Source organism: Mobula birostris, chromosome 9 (genome assembly GCF_030028105.1).
Source record: "Mobula birostris isolate sMobBir1 chromosome 9, sMobBir1.hap1, whole genome shotgun sequence".
Classification (NCBI taxonomy): domain Eukaryota; kingdom Metazoa; phylum Chordata; class Chondrichthyes; order Myliobatiformes; family Myliobatidae; genus Mobula; species Mobula birostris.
The window spans coordinates 14293375-14313792 of record NC_092378.1 but is presented as its reverse complement, the minus strand read 5'-3'; the positions used below and the strand labels follow the sequence as shown (position 1 = coordinate 14313792).

General features: G+C 41.4%; 1 protein-coding gene across 2 annotated transcripts in view; it reads right to left on the bottom strand.

The window, feature by feature from the left end:
• The window catches only part of LOC140202545 (TBC1 domain family member 30-like), an 86819-nt gene that overhangs the window by 44595 nt on the left and 21806 nt on the right, over positions 1 to 20418 (bottom strand). For both annotated transcript variants that reach the window (XM_072267515.1, XM_072267516.1), the window contains exons 3-7: positions 15626 to 15687; positions 13902 to 13967; positions 6842 to 6967; positions 3067 to 3252; positions 898 to 1066 (exon numbers count right to left, since the gene is read on the bottom strand). In XM_072267515.1, coding sequence (XP_072123616.1) covers positions 898 to 1066; positions 3067 to 3252; positions 6842 to 6967; positions 13902 to 13967; positions 15626 to 15687 — 609 coding nt within the window. The remainder of the gene's footprint in view (positions 1 to 897; positions 1067 to 3066; positions 3253 to 6841; positions 6968 to 13901; positions 13968 to 15625; positions 15688 to 20418) is intronic.

The following is a 20418-nucleotide window of genomic DNA, read 5'->3' as shown; positions in this document are numbered from 1 at the left end:
ATCTGTGATATCACTCTGGAGAAACATTGTATCATTTCTTAATGCATGTATGCATTTCTAAATGACAATAAAAGATGACTGAGTGTTCTCATAATCTAATCTCTAAATGGGATCTTTTGTTTTCTTTTCCCCTTCTCTCTAGCTCTCCTCATTCACCCATTAAGTAGGAGGCATCAAAAGTAATTATGCTTCCTGGACAAGTTGGATTACCAGTCTATTTTCTTTGTACACACATTCCTTTGTACCACTGCCCCAGTCCAGAGTGGACATCTTTTCTATTGGGGGTGACTAAATCTTTGAGCCATAAGTAACAGCTGGCCATTGATAAATCTATTGGAACATTCAAGAGAAATATTTTGCCAAAGGATTAGTAAATTATCACACTCATTACTACTAGAAGAGAAGAAGCAGAATAGCCCTTAACTCAGCAGTGGAGTTATCGGGGCACCTTCTTTTGACGGTGTTTCCGTGGCAAGCTATTCTTGTTTTTACGAGGCCAAGTTGCTAGCTCAACGCTCAACCCGACTTGGATTCGAACTCGGAAACCTTCTCACCAGAGTCCGGCGCTGATATTATTGCACCACCAAGTGGGACTCGTTACTATTAGAACAACATTTTATAGATGTATTTGGGAAAGGGGACAAGAATCAAATGGATAGGAAGAATGCTGCAAACTTTCACCTAATTAGGATGAGAACAGATACATAGCACATGGACCAGCTGGGCTGAATTATGTCCTTGGCTTACAAACCCATGTCAGATTTGTTACTCTCACAAAAACATCCCCTTCTCAACATAAAATTGTCTTTGGAAATAATTAACAATACAAGTCTGCAGAAAAAAGGAAAAACAGATTTCTGAAAGGAAATCTTCTTATAATAAAACACAGGAAATTACCTGCACTTTCTTTGTTGGCAACCTTCTGGAGATCATCCAGGTACTGAGAAAGCTCAGGTAGCTTGATCCGAAGAAGATCTCGAAAAACAGCCATATCCACTGATAAAGCACGTAGATTATTGGCAAAATAACTCTCTGGAAGCACTTTGTCAATCAAATAAATCATTATCTGCATGTTAAAAAATAAAAAGCAATGTGAACTAGACATAACACAACTAAACTTTCCTTCCTATGTAAAATTTATTCTATAGCCACAATTTTTTAAAAAAACTTTGAACTGGAATTGATTTTTATGCTTTTCATTCGGATTTGTATTAGAATCAGAATCTGAGCCCCAGGTGCTGTGGTGAAGTTTAGTATACTGTATAGCTGCTGATGCAATATGCCAAATTTAAATCTTTCAACGATGTAACATAATGCAGCAAATTACCATCAAGAATTATTTATACTGTAAAAACTAAAATATCAAGAAGACAGACAAGTAGTTTACAGAGGCACAATAGACTGCAGGCACTGGAAATGAGAGCAGAAAATTAATTGCTGAAGGAACTTAGTAGGTCAAGCAGCATCTATAGAGGAAAATGGATGCTCAAGATTTTGGATCAAGAACTTACTTCAGGACCCAGACCACTGTGGTTTTGACAGTACGCAAAATGAAAATCGTCCATTTGTTAAATGTAGTGTCATATGACAAGGGTGATCATAGTCTTTCCATGACCATGATTGTTCTTGGCAATTTTTTCTACAGCAGTCATTCACCATTGTCTTCTTCTGGGCAGTGTCTTTACAAGATGGGTGACCCCCAGCTATTTATCAATACTCTTCTGAGACTGTCTGCCTGGCGTCAGTGGTCGCATAACCAGGGCTTGTGATATCCACCAACTGCTTGTATGACCATCCACCACCTGTTTCCATGGCTTCACGTGTTCCGGATTGGGGAGCTAAGCAGGTGCTGCACCTTACCCAAAGGAGACCTGCCATCTAGTGGAAGGTAGGAGCGCCTTACACCTCCTTTGGTAGAGACATATCTGCACACCGCCACACATAAAAATGAAATAGACAAATGAGATTATAGAAAAAGACAAGAGACAAGAGAAATCTGTGAAGATGGAAAAAAAGGAGACAATTTTTTAAAATACTGATAGAATTTCTATTACTGCCTTTTCCTGTATATAGAGCACTGCAGGGTACTTTTTCCACATTCATACAAATCACAGTCCTGGTTTTATTCCTTGATTCCAATTATAGTCATAGAGTCATAGAAAAGTTCAACCCATTTAGTCCATGTCGAATCATTTAAACTGTCTACTCCCATCGACCTGAATTGTATGAGGTTGGGGAAGTGCAGTTCTACATGTGTACAGTCAAGGCACATTATTTTTTAGTCCATTATGATTATCCTGAATGATTAAATATTGAAGGGTCAGCCTTGTTTTAATAATAAATGTTAACCAAGGAAGGTTCCAGATCTGTCGCATATGATAAATAACCTTTTCAGGTGACATATATTGCTGTTGTTCTTTCCTGCACCTTGTGGCGCATCGTGCGACAACCTTTAACATTTTTGTCTGTTTTTTACGAGATCGAGTTGCTAGCTCGATGCTCAACCCAGCACGGACGGAGAGCATGCAAAGAGCCGGCCGGGATCGAACCCAGGACCACTTGCCTCCAAGTCTGGTGAGGGTGCCACTACATGACTGGCTGGCTGACACATTCATTGAGGCATAACTTAATCACTCAGCTGAAGATTTCTTTGCATTATTTTGAGCATTTATTCCGGGAGTCTCGGCAATAACTATTCCTCACTCATAATTTCTAAAGAATAAATTACCTGGTTGTTATCATATTGTTCTTTAAGGAAACTTGCAATAGCCAAATTAATCAGGTTCCTACATTCGAATAGTAAGGGTAAAGAATTTTGGGTCACCCTGCAAGGATGTGGAAGGCACTGCATAATTACAAACTCTGCTCTTTTTTTTCCATCTTGTGCCTTTAAGAAAAGATAGGGTTCCAGTTAGAAACCTATCATGTACCTATGATAGAGCTCCAATTAGGAGAAAATATTGATCAATGAAAACACAAATTCCCATGAATGTGATACTGCAATATTTAGACAAGTTTTTCATCTCTAACTGCATCAACAGGATTATTCTCTGCCTCTGCACTCACCTTCAGTGCATCTCCTTCATTTACTTCCATCACTTCCAATATGAGCGCTGCAAGCACATTGAAGCCTTGACAATAACCAACAAATTTATTCCAACGAGCATAGGCTAGAAGGACCCGCTTCAGCACCACACGATCCTGTTCAGCCTCCTGGCCACAGTAAGAACTGCAGCCTGTTCTGTGAAGATCCTTCACACAAGGACATGTTTAAGTAACTCTTTATGCACATTATAGAAACTCAAACCTAATAAATCTAAATGCTTTTTGCGTACAGTAGTATTAATAACAAACTGCTGGAGGAACTCATTGGGTCAGGCAGCATCTGTTGAAGTAGAGGGACAGTAAATATTCTGATCGAAACCCTGTATGAGAATGTAGAGGGAAGATATTGAGCTATTAAGTTAGATGGCTAAAAGCTTAGTTACAGCTGCAGGTTTTATTAAAAGGAGAGGGGGAAAAAAAGCAGGGAAGCGGTTCCAGAGCTTAGGGTCTTGGCAGCTCTCACAATGTGGAGAAATTGGGTCAGCGGATGAGTAAGTGGGCAATATTGATGGAGTCCTGATGAAGGATCTCAGCCCAAAACATCACCCCTTTATTCCTTTTCATAGATGCTACCTGACCTCCTGAGTTCCTCCAGCATTTTGTCTGTACTGCTGGTGAAAATCTTCTGTTTTGGTGCAATAGTATTAATAAACTGATCAAACCGATCACACTGCAATTCAGAATACCCTGCTACAATTAAAGAGAAAGTGCAGTGGAAGGGCATGGGTCATGATGAGTTAGGTTGGGAGATCCAGAGTTCATTGTTTATCACACAAGACCTAAAACTTTGGTAACAGTGGGATTAATAAGGCATCTGTAATTTTAACTATTTTCTCCTCACTCCATAGACAAAAAAGATACTTGATAAAGGTACTTAATGATCATTTGTAATACTCTGGAGAATATGTGTGGAAATGAGTCGAAGGAGATTACTCTACTAGGAGTCAGAACAGACAAATGGCCACCTACAGTACCACAACAATAATATAAATGCACTCCATCTTCCTATTGACAGTGCAAATTGGGTGTTGTGCAAGATAAGCAGCGAGCTAATTTTCCTCAACTTTCTGCTAGGTGGGTTGAAGTCTAAATTACCTTGGTTGACTCATATGTCCTAATAGCAAGGAGGGATGAGTAATATAAGTGGTGCCCTTTCAAAGACAGATACAATGCTAAAACAGTACATTTAGAACCCCAAAGCAAATTTAGTAAGTAAAATGTTGTCTGCTTATATTTATTTCCTAATTAGTGTGCTTAGTGTGTTCACAAGCACTCTACATTTCAGCCTTCATCCAATACAATAACAATCTAAATGTCTCAGTATAGTAGAAGCATCCTATAAGCATCTACATTATTTGTGAATTTACTCTATGTAATATATCATTTAAGGTCACAATAACATGTCACATCAAAGGAGTGGTGCTAGGATATATCGACATCCATTTTGTGCCAATTATGGATCCTGGAGAGATCAAGAGCATCAACAGATTTATTTTGAAAGATAAATAGAAACACATGGAAAGATAAGCAGAGGTTTAATTTCAAATACCAGAGAAATTAATTGACCACAAAATAATTTGTTTTCATAAGAATAAACAGCTGTTGGAAATGTTATGTGTCAATTAGATTTTTGCGTAATGGAAAGATAACTGCTTAGAAATTTCATTGTACCTGGAAATGAGTACAGATTGTATACTCTGTACACACTGCACACACTGGTTCACACCACTGAGAGCGTACGACCCTGATTTTAGTGCCAGTCACTGGCAGTGAGCTTCAAGGCAGCTCCAGCATCGTAAGCAAGTACCATACTTTTACAGGTCTCCATAATTTCTGTCAACATCGTCTACCTGCTGAAACGTGTCTACGCCCACCTGGACAAGCCAGCGAGCACTGTGAGGGTCATGTTTTTTGACTTCTCCACTGTGTTCAACACCATCCGCCCTGCTCTGCTGGGGGAGAAGCTGACAGCGATGCAGGTAGGTGCTTTCCTGGTGTCATGGATTCTTGATTACCTGACTGGCAGACCACAGTACGTGTGCTTGCAACACTGTGTGTCCGACAGAGTGATAAGCAGCACTGGGGCTCCACAGGGGACTGTCTTGTCTCCCTTTCTCTTCACTATTTATACCTCGGACTTCAACTACTGCACAGAGTCTTGCCATCTTCAGAAGTTTTCTGATGACTCTGCCATAGTTGGATGCATCAGCAAGGGAGATGAAGCTGAGTACAGGGCTATGGTAGGAAACTTTGTCACATGGTGTGAGCAGAATTATCTGCAGCTTAATGTGAAAAAGGCGAAGGAGCTGGTGGTAGACCTGAGGACAGCTAAGGTACCGGTGAACCCTGTTTCCATCCAGGGGGTCAGGGTGGACAAGGTGGAGGATTACAAATACCTGGGGATATGAATTGACAATAAACTGGACTGGTCAAAGAACACTGAGGCTGTCTACAAGAAGGGTCAGAGCCGTCTCTATTTCCTGAAGAGACTGAGGTCCTTTAACATCTGCCGGACGATGCTGAGGATGTTCTACGAGTCTGTGGTGGCCTGGCATAATTTACATATTACTATTTAACTATTTATGGTTTTATTACTATTTATTATTTATGGTGCAACTGTAACAAAAACCAATTTCCCCCGGGATCAATAAAGTATGACTATGACCATAACAGCTTGATACGGTTGGAATACAAATTTGTATTCTTTGGTTTGGATTTAATACTGATGGACGTTTTCAGTGAAGGATCTTCCACCTTCATTGAAAAGTAAATTTACGTGATGAGAGAGGGGATGAGATATCAATCGAGAGTGTCTGTGTTTCAACTCTATCGACAGATCAACAGTTTGATAAATTTTTCAAATGTCATTGTCACTTGTCAAGTAAACTACTTATTATTTCTCCACGCTTTGGGTAATCTGTGAAATTGGAATACTGTAACTTAAAGCTTACAAAGACCACCTGACAAAACCACCATAAATTGCCCTTTATTGTAGGATAACGACAAAGAGAATGAAAGAATGTATATGTGAGAGGGCATAAACTCCAGAAGTATTAGGAAGAAAGGGCAGTGACAATGGGGCTAATGGGTTTGTTGCCATGGAAGCTGGAATGGATCTGATTGGCTGAATGGTCTTCTACTGCATTGTTATAAAATCTTAAAATTCACTGGAACGATTTGATATTAATAAAAAATTTTTAAAATGAAACCCTTCAGAGCAGAAAAACATTGCACTTAGTTCATTCAAAAATAAGAATTAATTCTTAGTTTTCATCTTCACAATATTCCGCTCCATTGAAATGAATGAGTTTATTGCATGGTACAGAATCACCAAGCAGATTTCCCAGCACAGCGGCTGGCAAATTGCAGAAAATTCATATCCTACTGCAGTCCAACACTGGGATGCAATTGGAAAAGATGCAAAATACAATAGCCAGTGAGTCTGAGTCTTATATTTTGCAGAAGAGCCAAACCTCCCCTTACTCATTAGCTTGTTGTGGAACTTCTGGCTCGTTCCAGCACCGTCTGCTTCACTAACTCATACAAAAAATGCAATACATTATTGGAAAATGTATTAAGTTTCAAAATGAAACTTTCTGCTCCTCTGGATTCATTACACCTGCACTCATTAAAATATTTTCACACACATATGGTATTCTCCATGTACCTCTGCAATACTAGAATGGGAACAATAAAAATATTAAATCTGTAAGTAATTATGTTGGGGTATATCTACCTTCACAATCTGAATACCCATGGAATCATCGTCAGGGTTACTCCTATCATTAAAAGCAAACCGCATCGTCTTCTCCCAGTCAATTGAGATACTGTGCAAGTAATGGTCTGCTAGAGTCAGCCAAACCTGAAAGGGAGCAGACAGTCCAATAAAACTCTGAATTCCACAAGGAAAAGTAGATTATAATAAACATTAAGTACACTAAAGAAGATTATCTAAAGGACAAACACACACTCACTATTAAAACTAAAGCAGTTTTAGCTGATCCACTGGAAACATCCAAAGTGACTGTACATTTTCAAAATGAAACTAAAATTTGGATTAAGGTATTAAAGTTACCAGATAGTTCAATTACTTTAAAAGTACAGTTCCAGTTAATTAAAAACATGTTAATCAGCAAAATTCCAAGTATATTTAATATTCTAAATTATTTCTCCGTAAGTCACTATTAATAGTTCACACAAAAAATAAACATTTTATGTACTATCATTTTAAAAGTGTGTTTACAACAACACATTAATTAAAATGAAGGTCAAATGTCCGATGTTTTGTCTGATTATCTGTAATAGCGCCTTTCACTTCAAACTTCATACAATTAAGGAATTATTAGACCATTGATATTTCCCACTGCTACAACATAGAGAATATGTTGCTTATTTAAAGATTAGACAAGATATATATATGCACTGTCTCTATGATAGTAAAACATCCTAGTGCTTTTCATCGAGACATAATGGGGAAGAATTGACTCCAACCAAAAGAAAAGCAACATGTTTAGGTGGGATAATCATTATCTTTCAATGTCTAACTGATTTGCAGAAACAGCAATCAGGATATTGTAAAATGCTAATAAATTCCCTTTAAATTAGTAACTATAGACACTGCCCAGAGCAAACTATTTCTGAAGAAAAATTTGCTGACAACAATCATGATCAAAGACCATGATCGCCCATGTCAAATGACATGGGACACAATGATGATGATAAAAAGGCACCAGTTCAATATTTGCACAGGTTCCTAGACTGAGTTATTCTGTATATGATGTTCAAGGTATCAAGTGGGGTAAAACAGTTTCATATGTCAAGCTATGCAATAAAGAGTATTCTTTCAAGATCTCCAGTACAATTAATATTGGAGTAAGAAGTAATAGTAATGATCTTTCAAGAATCACTAGATTCTGGAATGATTCCAGAAGACTGGAAAAATGGAAATGTTACACCACTCTTCCAGAAGGGAGAGAGGCAGAAAAAAGGAAACTATAGGCCAGTTAGTCTGACCTCAGTGGTTCGGAAGATGTTGGAGTTGACTATGAAGGATGAAGTTTCAAGGTACTTGGAGGCACATGATAAAAAAAGGCCGTAGGCCATGGTTTCCTCAAGGAAAAGTCTTGCCTGACAAACTTATTGGAATTCTTTGAAGAAATAATAAGCAGGATAGACAAAGGAGAATCAGTTGATATTGTGTACTTGGATTTTCAGAAGGCTTTTGACAAGATGCCACATACGAGGTTGCTTAACAAGCTATGAATAGAAACATAGAAACGTAGAAAATAGGTGCAGGAGTAGGCCACTCGGCCCTTCGAACCTGCACCACCATTCAGTATGATTATGGCTGATCATCCAACTCAGAACCCTGTACCAGCCTTCCCTCCATACCCCCTGAGCCCTTTAGCCACAAGGGCCATATCTAACTCTCTCCTTAAACATAGCCAATGAACTGGCCTCAACTGTTTCCTGTGGCAGAGAATTCCACAGATTCACCACTCTCTGTGTGAAGAAGTTTTTCCTAATCTCGGTCCTAAAAGGCTTCCCCTTCATCCTCAAACTGTGACCCCTCATTCTGGACTTCCCCAACATTGGGAACAATCTTCCTGCATCTAGCCTGTCCAATCCCTCTAGGATTTTATACGTTTCAATCAGATCCCCCCTCAATCTACTAAATTCCAACGAGTATAAGCCTAGTTCATCCAGTCTTTCTTCATATGAAAGTCCTGCCATCCCAGGAATCAATCTGGTGAACCTTCTTTGTACTCCCTCTATGGCAAGGATGTCTTTCCTCAGATTAGGGGACCAAAACTGCACACAATACTCCAGGTGTGGTCTCACCAAGGCCTTGTACAACTGCAGTAGTACCTCCCTGCTCCTGTACTCGAATCCTCTTGCTATAAGTGCCAGCATACCATTTGCCTTTTTCACCGCCTGCTGTACCTGCATGCCCACTTTCAATGACTGGTGTATAATGACACCCAGGTCTCGTTGCACCTGCCCTTTTCCTAATCAGCCACCATTCAGATAATAATCTGTTTTCCTGTTCTTGCCACCAAAGTGGATAACTTCACATTTATCCACATTAAATTGCATCTGCCATGAATTTGCCCACTCACCTAACCTATCCAAGTCACCCTGCATCCTCTTAGCATCCTCCTCACAGCTAACACTGCCACCCAGCTTCGTGTCATCCGCAAACTTGGAGATGCTGCATTTAATTCCCTCATCCAAGTCATTAATATATATTGTAAACAAATGTTACAGGAAAGATTCTAGCATGGATAAAGCAGTGGCTGATTGGCAAGAGGCAAAGAGTGAGAATAATGGGAACCTTTTCTGGTTGAATAGCTGTTACTAGTAGTGTTCTATGTTGCACCCAATTCTTTTTACATTGTATATCAATGATTTCGATGATGGAATTGATGGTTTTGTTGCAAAGTTTGCAGACGATATGAAAGCAGGTGGAGGAGCAGGTAGTTTTGAGCATGTAGAGAGGTTACAGAGGGACTTAGACAGATTAGGAGAATGGGCAAGAAATGGCAGATGGAATACAGTGTAAGGAAGTACTTGGTCATGCACTTTGGTAGAAGAAACGTGAAGGTTGACTATTTTTTAAAATGGAGAGAAAATGTTAAAAAACTGAGATGCAAAGGGACGGGAGTCATTGTGCAAGATTCTCTAAAGGTTAATTTGCAGGTTGAGTCTGTGGTGAGGAAGGCAAATGAGATGTTAGCATTCATTTCAAGAGGATTAGAATATAAAAGCAAGGATGGAATGTTGAGACTTTATAAAGCACTGGTGAGGCCTCACTTGGAGTATTGTGAGCAGTTCTGGGCCCTGTCTTAGAGAGGATTGGAAAGGGTTCAAAGGGGTTCATGGAAATGATTCCAGAATTGAGTAGCTTGTCATACGAAGAGCATTTGATGGCTCTGGAATCACTAGATGGCTCTTCTATTCACTAGAATTCAGAAGAGTGAGGGGTGACCTCACTGAAACCTATCAAATGGTGAAAGGACTTGATAGAGTGGACGTGGAGAGGATGTTTCCTATGGTGGCAGAGTCTATGACCAGAGGACACAGCCTCAGAATAGAGGGACGTCTTTTTAGAACAAAAATGAGGAGGAATTCGTTTCTAGAGGTATAGGATATAAGAGCAGGAATGTGATGTTGAGGCTCTATAAGGTACTCGTGAGGCCACACTTGGAGTCTTGTGTGGAGTTTTGGGCTCCTATTTTAGAAAGGATATACTGACATTGGAGGGGATCCAGAGAAGATTCACGAGAATGATTCCAAGAATGAAAGGGTTACCGTATGAGGAACGTCTGGCAGCTCTTGGACTGTATTCCCTGGAGTTCAGGAGAATGAGGGGGGATCTCATAGAAACATTCTGAATGTTAAAAGGCCTGAACAGATTAGATATAGCAAAGTTATTTCCCATGGTAGGGAAGTCTAGGACATGAGGGCACAACTTCAGGATTGAAGGACGTCCAGTTGGAACAGAGATGCAGAGAAATTACTTTAGTCAAAGGGTGGTAAATCTGTGGAATTTGTTGCCACGAGCAGCTGTGGAGGCTAGGTCATTCGGTGCATTTAAGGCAGAGGTGGATAGGTTCTTGAATAGCCAGGGCATCAAAGGGTATGAGGAGAAGGCAGGGGAGTGGGGATGATAGGAAGAATTGGATCAGCCCATGATTGAATGGCGGAGCAGACTCGATGGGCCGAATGGCTTACTGCTGCTCCTATATCTTAGCATCTTATGAATTTCTTTAGACAAAGAGTGGTGAATCTGTGGGATTCTTTGCCACAGGCAGCTACGGAGGCCAAGTCTTTATGTATATTTAAGGCAGAGGTTGATAGATTCATGAAGGGATACAGGGAGAAGGCAAGAGACTGGAGCAGAGAGGAAAATTAGATCAGCTAAGATGAAATGGTGGAGCGGACTCGATAGACCAAGTGGCCTAATTCTTCTCCTATATCTAATGGTCTTATGGTCTTAATATCACAGAGAAAGTTAGTTGGGATTGTATTGGAGTGCGAATACCAGGAAGTTAGCAGAGGTCTAGGAACAGGACGCAAGGGGGAAGGAAGGATGGGGGATGAGTCATCGCATTGCAATACCAACTGCGAAGAACATAGTGGATGCCATTAGATGGGAGAGGGCGCTGAACCTTGGTAGTGAGGGGACAACAGTGGTTGGAACAATTGGTAATTCTAATGAAACATAAAGTAGCCCCTCCATTGAAGACAACAGATGCCTGATGCTATGGACTCCGCTCCAGCAGTTCAGTGGACAGCACAATGACACAGCTAGTGAAGCCTCTGCCTCACAGTGCTAGAGAGCCAGTCTGAATCCTGGTCCCAGGTGCTGTTTGCATGGAGTATACACATTCCCTATGTGAGGTGAGGGCTTCATCCCGGTGCTCCACCTTCTTCCCACCGCTCAACGATATGTGCATTGGTAGATTAACTGCCCATGTAAATTCCCCTATTATATAAATGAATGGTAGCCTTGTGTGGAGGGTGGGGGGGGGGGAGCTAAAGAGAACATGGGCGAATGATGATAGATGGATGGATGATAGACAGAAATGTTCAATGAGCTGAAAGATGTATTTGTATACAATATGACTTTAGAGCATCAGGGAGGTGACGCTTATAAGTGACACCACAGCAGTCCTCAACCCCATCAGTTAAGGTGAAGGGACTCAATCTGAAATGTCATTTGTTTATTCCTTTCCACAGATGCTGCCTGACCTGCTGAGGTCCTCCAGCATTTTGTATGTGTTACTTTAATTAAGGTCTTCTTGCTTCATTGTTGAAGGTTTGGTTCTGTCACTCATGAGCCTTATCACTGCATAACAATATTGCACAAGTAATAGAACACAGAAAACCTACAGCACAATACAGGCCCTTCTGCCCAAGATGCCGTGCCAAACATGTTCTTATTTTAGAAATTACCTAGAGTTACCCAGAGCCCTCTATTTTTCTAAGCTCTATGTACCTATCCAGGTGTCTCTTAAAAGACCCTATCGTATCCGCCTCCACCACCGTTGCTGGCAACCCATTCCACACACTCACCACCCTCTGCATAAAAAACTTGCCCCTGACATCTCCTCTGTACCTACTCCCAAGCACCTTAAAACTGTCCTCTCGTGTTAGCCATTTCAGCCCTGGGAAAAAGCCTCTGACTATCCCCATGATCAATTCCTCTTATCATCTTATACACCTCAATCAGGTCACCTCTCATCCTCCGTCACTCCAGGGAGAAAAGGCCAAGACGTCAAATGAATCATGAATGCTGCTTGACATCGCTGCTTATGCCCAGATGGCCACAATATAATTTCAAAGTGAATGCTCATAAAACAATCAATTCTTTTGTTAAAGCTCTGTTCCACAATGCACAAAAATGTCGATCTACTATATATAGCAGAATTTTTAAGCTGGTATCTGTGAAAAGAGAGATGCCCAATCCCTTTACAAAGACACTGCTAGCATAAAGCCTTACAGCGGCAGCTATAAGATCACAGTTCAATTCCTGACGCTGTTTGTAAAGAATTTATTTATTCTCCCCATGACCGCATGGATTTCCTCCAAGTTTTCTGACTTCCTTCCACAATCCAAAGAAGCACAAGTTAGGGTTGTTAAGTTTTGTGCATGCTATGTGGGAAACATTTCCTTATCCAATTTGGCTGTGTCTATTCTGTGGGATCGAAGGGACACATTGTTCTTCTAGTCCTACTCAAAATGTTCACCAACATATTCTTCCACCTGTCCTTATCACCACCACCACTTGCACCCCGCTGCCTATCAGCTGCAACCACTCCACTTATCTCTTTGTTTAGAGACTGAGGAATGTTGCTCTGCTGTCACCAGGCTCTACAAATTACCTCCAATTTCTATTCCATTATCCTCACTTTCCCTTCCCTTCCTCAGTTCCTCTTCCTACATTTCCATAGGAAAGGCTATTGACTATTTTCTACTGTGAGAACACTTCCACAGCTAACTCAATATCCTTTCACCCTCCTACAACACCTGTCTATTCAACTGTAGGAGTGTAACAACTGATCCTTTATTAAGCCCTGCCTACCATTCAGTGTTCCAAAAACTCCTCTCATGTGAAACAACTTTACTCTTTTCTTCCGATTTTCCTGCCATCTTTATCATTAGGGATCTGGTCTTCATTACAAGAGCAAAATACACCTAACAATGGTTGGTTTATAATGAACTGAGGAAGGGAAGAGAATGTGAGAATAGTGAATAGTTTATAAAAACATGGTTTTATGTTGGCTTTGACTTCTCTTGACAGCCATGGTTATGTCATCCTGCTTTTGGAATACTACAACTTCTTTGTGATGTATAAATCCTGCACCTTCCAAATTGCTCCCAAAACTTCCAGCCATTGCTGCTCTGCCATCATCCCTGCTCATGTTCCTTTCCAATCAATGTAGGCCAGCTCCTCTTTTGTGCCTCTGTAATTTCCTTTACTCACTGAAACATCTGACTTTAGCTGCTCCTTCTCAAGAACCCTGGTCTTTACAAACTCTTATGAAATAATGCAATATACTCCAGATATGAATTAAGTGCTATCTCTGTAGTCTCATTGTCACTAATTGTGAAGCACTGCAAACTTGAAGATTGTTACAGCAGCATCTACTACTGTGATCAGTAATAATAATCCTTCATATTACTGTATAATATGCCCACTGAAGATGAAAATAACTCTTTAAATATTATTATTGATAAATACTTGTTAAATAAAGATGTAAAAAAAGTCTCTACGATTGGTAATCACTTACCCTTTTCCTCCATTCCTTCGGTATTCCGGTTGGCAATCTAGCAACAGCTTTCAGAGCATCATACCACTAAAATGAAGGTATAGCTATCAGTTAATTCTGCAAAATAGTTCCAGTTTAAAAAAAACTTAAATTGTTTTAGCTATCACCGCATTTTTCATCTTGAAGTAAAATCATTTTTCTAATCATTCCTGTACTTCAGAAGGCAACTATTGATGCTGGTGAAGATAGCCTTGATTGCCCGGTGGGGATTTGTGCTAGTTGTCAATTTCCCATGACAATGAAGCCATTGTATTCTTAAAAGTATTTGACATGCCAAAACATTATAGTCAAGCACAATCTAGAACAAAGACTGGCATTTTCTGTCAGGAAATTAATTGGCAGTGCTCAGATTCAACTGATCTCCCATCTATGCATGGATATTTCCACTGATATTCTGGGTCTTAACACGAGTTACCACAGTGTGAAAGTGTTAAGGTGGTAAATAGACTTTGACTTCAAGCAACTGGTAGCTCCTACTATTTATCAAGTTTCCATTGTCTGATCTGGTCACTCATTCTTTGATTGTTCATTGTTGCAAGCAGGGGTATTTTGTTTTTGCTTTGGCCCTTGTTGAATGTGCCCTTACAATATGCATGGTTTGACATTTTCACAATCCTAACCAAGTGACAATTAAGGAATTTTGATACACATCCCACCTCCAAGAGGACCACGACCTTGCTGTCAAGTTTGGAAGCTTGTGTGCCTCAGGACCCGGAGAGCTATGTATGTTGGCTGGAGTTGGGCTTTATGCTTTGGCTCTTGACCTATGCCAAACAGGTCAAAGGGTAAAAGGACAGACTAAGAGTGGTCCATCTGTCCTCCAGCTTCACAGGTTCAGTTCAGGGCTAACCCTGACTGGTCAAACAAAATTGTTATGGAAACAGCAATGAAGAATCCTTCTACTGTATATCCATGTATGCGATGGTATTCCTGAATCTCTACTAGTGGACTTGCAGGACTGACAGTATTGAAAACTGGGAGGAAGCTACTGACATAATGACAGAAGCCCTGAACACTGCCAGAGATGGAGGACCTTCACTGCTGCCCCTACACACCAGCGGTGGAATGGGCAGCAAGTAAGTAAGTACACACAACCCAGTCAAATTGACTTAGAAAAGAATATTGTTTACTCTGACTTTAAAAGTCATGGATTTTGCAGCTTGGAGTGGTTAATGTAATTGACAGCAACACACCCATTTCGGAGGCCAAGCACTTCAAGTTGTTGCTTTTATTGTCATTTCAACCATAACTGCTGGTACAGTACACACTAAAAACGAAACAACATTCCTCCAGGACTTACTAAAGGGTGGGTGGCCAAGGACGTAGTCTAAAAGCCTCGCTAGTTGTAGGACTGGTCAATCTGTTTTTGCAGATGAATGTCAAATATTGGAGTACTTCTTCCAGCTTTTCAGCATCTGTGATACCTTGCTTTGCCTTGGAGTCTCTCTTCTGTTGAAGATGTTGCTTGCCATTCATTCACAAAAACTTGGGGTTGCATCGGTCTAAAAATGCCAACTGTTTCATTATGACCAAATGCCATGAGGAAGGCAAAATCACAACTGGAACTAAGATTTCCCAAGAGGGCATTGGGCAGCAAGTTCTCTCCCTACTGGTCACCTACATTATATCCTTAACCATCTTCCCATATCCCAACTATGACTCCAGGGTCAAAGAGAGTTCCGTACCTGCTGAAACCCGTGCTTGCTCAGAGATGGTTCGATTGTAAATTTCAACTTTGTATCGACTCCTAAGCGGGGGGACAGAGGAAATATTAGTGTCAAAAAGAAACGTGCAAATTCTTACAATAAGTATGATGCTTATATAAAGAAAAAGGAACAGAGTAATTTCGTTGAATATAATACTAAGACTGTTGTTCTGCAGTAACTGTCTATCAAAACAACAGCTGTATTCTCCACCAGCCACCGTCAAATCACGATCACGGCGCTGCACTCTCGCGAAGCGTCACGCTATCTGCCAGATAACAATTCTGCTTTCTCCTCGCTACAGATCCGCACCAACAGCCGGCTCCTCGGCTGCTTCCTGGGGTCAGAAGGATGGACAATTTATACAAGGTCATTTCCAGGAAGGGTAGGGAGCCCATTTTGAACTGTCCACGAAACACTGGGTGCTGAATGTCCCGGACACAGGCACTGTGGGATCAGCCTGGTGAATGCGTGCGCAGATAAATACACCGCTCGTCATCACGCTGGGCCAAATCGTATCTCGGCAGCTATGATCTCCAGCGGTTCACGGTTCCGCATTGTACACGGCTGCTAATGAAAGCTAAAGAGTTCCCTGCCTTTTTCTATTGTGACCCCAGCCACCAGCATTTCATCTTTTAAACAAAACACCAACCATCCATTTGCTACCCCGCTGCCCCGTACAAACAAGGGAGCCTCACACGGATTCGTGAACACACCGCCTCCCGGCTCCGCGCTTTCTCCGCCATACCTGCTGCCATCGAACTTCGCTTCCCCGATCCAAACCCCCCGTCCTGGGAAGCTTTCCCCGGGCACCGGCAGATCCGCAAACACCTCGCTCATGAAACCTGATCGGCTACTGCACATACACCCACTCTCTAGTCTTTGCATTGTTAAAGTAGACAATAGACCCATCTCCGGCTTTCGCCCATCGAGCCACGATTATAACTCGCCCCCTCCCCTCATCCCGGCATTGAAAACAAAAGCAAGGGCGTTGTTTAAACGTGGGGGAAATGGATTTTGCGGCGGTGCTACTCCGACATTAAACTCCTGGCACTCGGCTGTTGGGCTGTACCCGCCACACCATAGGACATGCACACGATTTACAAGATGTTCCTCACGGATCGCTCTTTTACTGTGGTTTCTTTGCAACAAGAAGAGGCTTCACCTGGTTCCAAAGTGCACAGCAGCCGTGGAGCGGTCCGCGCAATGCAGCTCCTCTTTTTAAGGACATTGCTGATGATGTTAGTCATACTCGCCGTGTTTTGCCTTTTCATACACTTCCCAATACGTTTGCCTGAAGACGGGGACTGTTTACCCTTTTTCATTCCGTATCCTGGTTCAAAGCACAACCCTGAGAGCTTATTCCCTGGAAACAGACTTTGATTTATGTAGAGCGTTCAGATGGGCGCCCAATCGCGTTCGGCATTTCGAGCTATTCTGTTTTTTTTAAGTATATGGACAAAACTAACAGAACCAGCGATAGCACAGACATTAAAAGGGACGGTGGGGTTTGTTGATGTCTTTGTCGGGGAATATCTGCAGTGCAGCAGTAGTAACACGGCCGTTTCACTGCAATCAGTGTAACCGCCCACCTTGACACAGCATCACTACCAGAGTATCTTTACTCGGAACCCCACCGCACCTCCCCGAACCGAGCGCTTGTGGATATCCCGGCGCAATTAAAATAAACTTTCCGAAACAGCGGCCGTTTTCTCACGTCGTAATTGTTGGGTTTTAGTGAACGCTGCCAATTGTATACGCTGGCACGTAGGTCAGCTTGGAAATACTTACGATGAATATTATTAGAGAAGGCGTCGAATTGGGAAAGTGTAGCGCCGGGATGTAAAAAAAAACGAGCCAACCCTATCTCTCCCAGTTCCTATAATGTTGGGTAAGAGTGGTGTGATGTACAGGGCGCTCGAAAGTAGTTTCCAAACAAATGGTCTATGTAATATAACTATTAGTCCTCCCCACCACTCATTCTCACTCACATACACACTTCTTATTTTAGATTTACAACATGAAACAGTACACCACATAGTACAGGCCCTTGGACCACCATGAAAATATTCTCATGCAAATTTGCAAAGAAAAATTAGCTCCAGTTAAGGTTAATGCATTTACACACACCATAACCTTTGACACCCTGATTAATCAAGAACCTATCAACCTCTCTGATATACCCAGCGACTTGGCCTACACTGCCGTCTGAGGCAATGAATTCCACTGATTCTGGCAAAAAACATTTTTCCTCAGCTCTGTTCTAAATGGACGTCCCTCATTTCTGAGGCTGTGCCCTCTGATCTTAATCTCCCTCACTACAGGAAACATCCTCTGCATATCCACTCTATCTAGCCATTTCAATATTTGATAGGTTTCATTGAGACCTTTATTTTTCTAAACTCCAGCCAGTACAGGCCCGGAGCCAACAAGCGCTCTTCATATGTTAACCTTTTCATTCCTGGGACCATTCTCATGAGCATCTTTTGGACCTTCTCCAATGCCCGCATTGCCTTATCTTTTCTAAGGGTCCTAAAACTGCTCACAATATTCCAAGTGCAGTCTGACCAAAGCCTTAAAGCTTCAGCATCACATCCTTACTTATATATTCTGGTCCTCTGGAAATTAACGCCAGCACTACATTTGCATTCTTTACCACTGACTCAACCTGCAAGTTAACCTTTAGGAAATTCTGCACAAGGACTCCCAAGTCCCTTTTCACTTCAGATTTTAAAATTTTCTCACCATTTAGAAAATAGTCCGCACCTTTATTCCTTCTGCCAACATGCATGACGATGCACTTCCTGCACTATATTTCATCTGCCATTTCTTTGACCATCCACCCAATCTGCCCAAGTCCTTCAGCAGACAACCTGCTTCCTCAACACTACCTGCCCCTCCACTTATCTTGGTATCATCCACAAATTTGACCACAAAGCCATCGATTCTTTCCTCCAAATCACTGATATACAATGTGAAAAGAAACTGTCACAACACCAACCATTACAGCACACCACTAATTACCAGCAGCAAACCAGAAAAGGCCCCCTTTATTCCCACTCTGCCTCCGACCAGTCAGCCAATCTTCTATACGTGGGCACTTATCTTAATAAGCAGCCTCATGTGCATCACCTTGTTAAAGTCCTTATGAAAATCCAAATAAAAGAACATCCACTGACTCTCTTTTGTTTATCTTGCCTGTTATTTCCTCAAAGAATCCCAACAGATTTGTCAGACAAGATTTCTCCTTTAAAAAACCATACTGACTTTGGCCTATGTTATCATATGTCTCCAAGTAGCCCGTAATCTCATTCCAAATAATGGACTCCAATATCTTCTCAACCACTGAAATCAGGCTAACTGGCCTATAATTTCCTTTCTCACTTCCTTCTTAAAGAGTGGAGTGACATTTGCAATTTTTCAATACTCTGGAACCATTCTAGAATCTACTGATTCTTGAAAGATTATTACTAATGCCTCCACAATCTCTTTAGCTATCCCTTTCAGAATGCTGGGCTGTAGTCCATCTGGTCCAGGTGACTTGGACCACAGACCTTTCAGCTTCCCAAGCACCTTCTCCTTAGTAATAGCAATGACACTCGCTTCTGCCCCTGACACTCTCACATTTCTGGCATTCTGCTAGTTAGTGTTTTCCACAGTGAAGACGGACTCAAAATACTTATTAAGTTCAACCACCATTTCCTTGTCCCCCTATTACTACCTCTCAGCACATTTTCCAACATCCAATATCACTCTCAGCTCTCTTTTACTCTTTATATATCTGAAAAGTTGTTTAGTATCCTCTTTTATATTATTGGCTAGTTTACCTTCATATTTCAGCTCTTCTCTTTATGGCTTTTTAAATGCCTTCTTTTGGATTTTAAAATCCCAATCCTCTACAATCCCACTAATTTTTGCAATGTTATATGCCTGCTGTTTTGTTTTTATGCTGCCTTTGCTTCCCTTGTCAGCCACAGTTGCATTATTCTCCCTTTAGAATACTTTTTCATCTTTGGGATGCATCTTTCCTGTGCCTTCTGAATTTCCCCCAGAAACACCAGGCATTGCTGTTCTGCCGTCATCTGTGCCAGTGTCTCCATCCAATCGGCCTTGGCCAGCTCCTCTCTCATGCCTCTGTAACTCCTTTACTCAACTGTAATACTGATACATCCAATCTTAGCTTTGCCTTCTCAAACTGCAATCTGAATTCTATTATATTACGAATACTCTATCCTAAGTGTTCCTTTATCTTAAGCCCTCTAATCAAATCTGGGTTGTTACAGCTATACAAGACCTTAGTAACACCCCACTTGGAGTACTATGTTCAGTTCTGGTCTCCTCATTACAGGAAGGATGTGGATACTATACAGAGAGTGCAGAGGAGATGTACAAGGATGTTGCCTGGATTGGAGAGCGTGCCTTATGAGAATAGGTTGAGTGAACTTGGTCTTTTTTCCTTGGAGCAACGGAGGATGAGAGGTGACCTGATAGAGGTGTACAAAATGATGAGAGGCATTGATCATGTGGATAGCCAGAAGCTTTTTCCCAGGTCTGAAATGGCTAACACAAGGGGGCATAGTTTTAAGATGTTTGGAAATAGGTACCGAGGGGATGTCAGGGGTAAGTTTTTCCACACAGAAAGTGGTAGATGCATGGAATGCACTGCCGGCGACAGTGGTAGAGGTGGATACAATAGGGTCCTTTAAGAGACTCTTAGATAGGTACGTGGAGCTTAGAAAATAGAGGGCTATGTGGTAGAGAAATTCTAGGCAGCT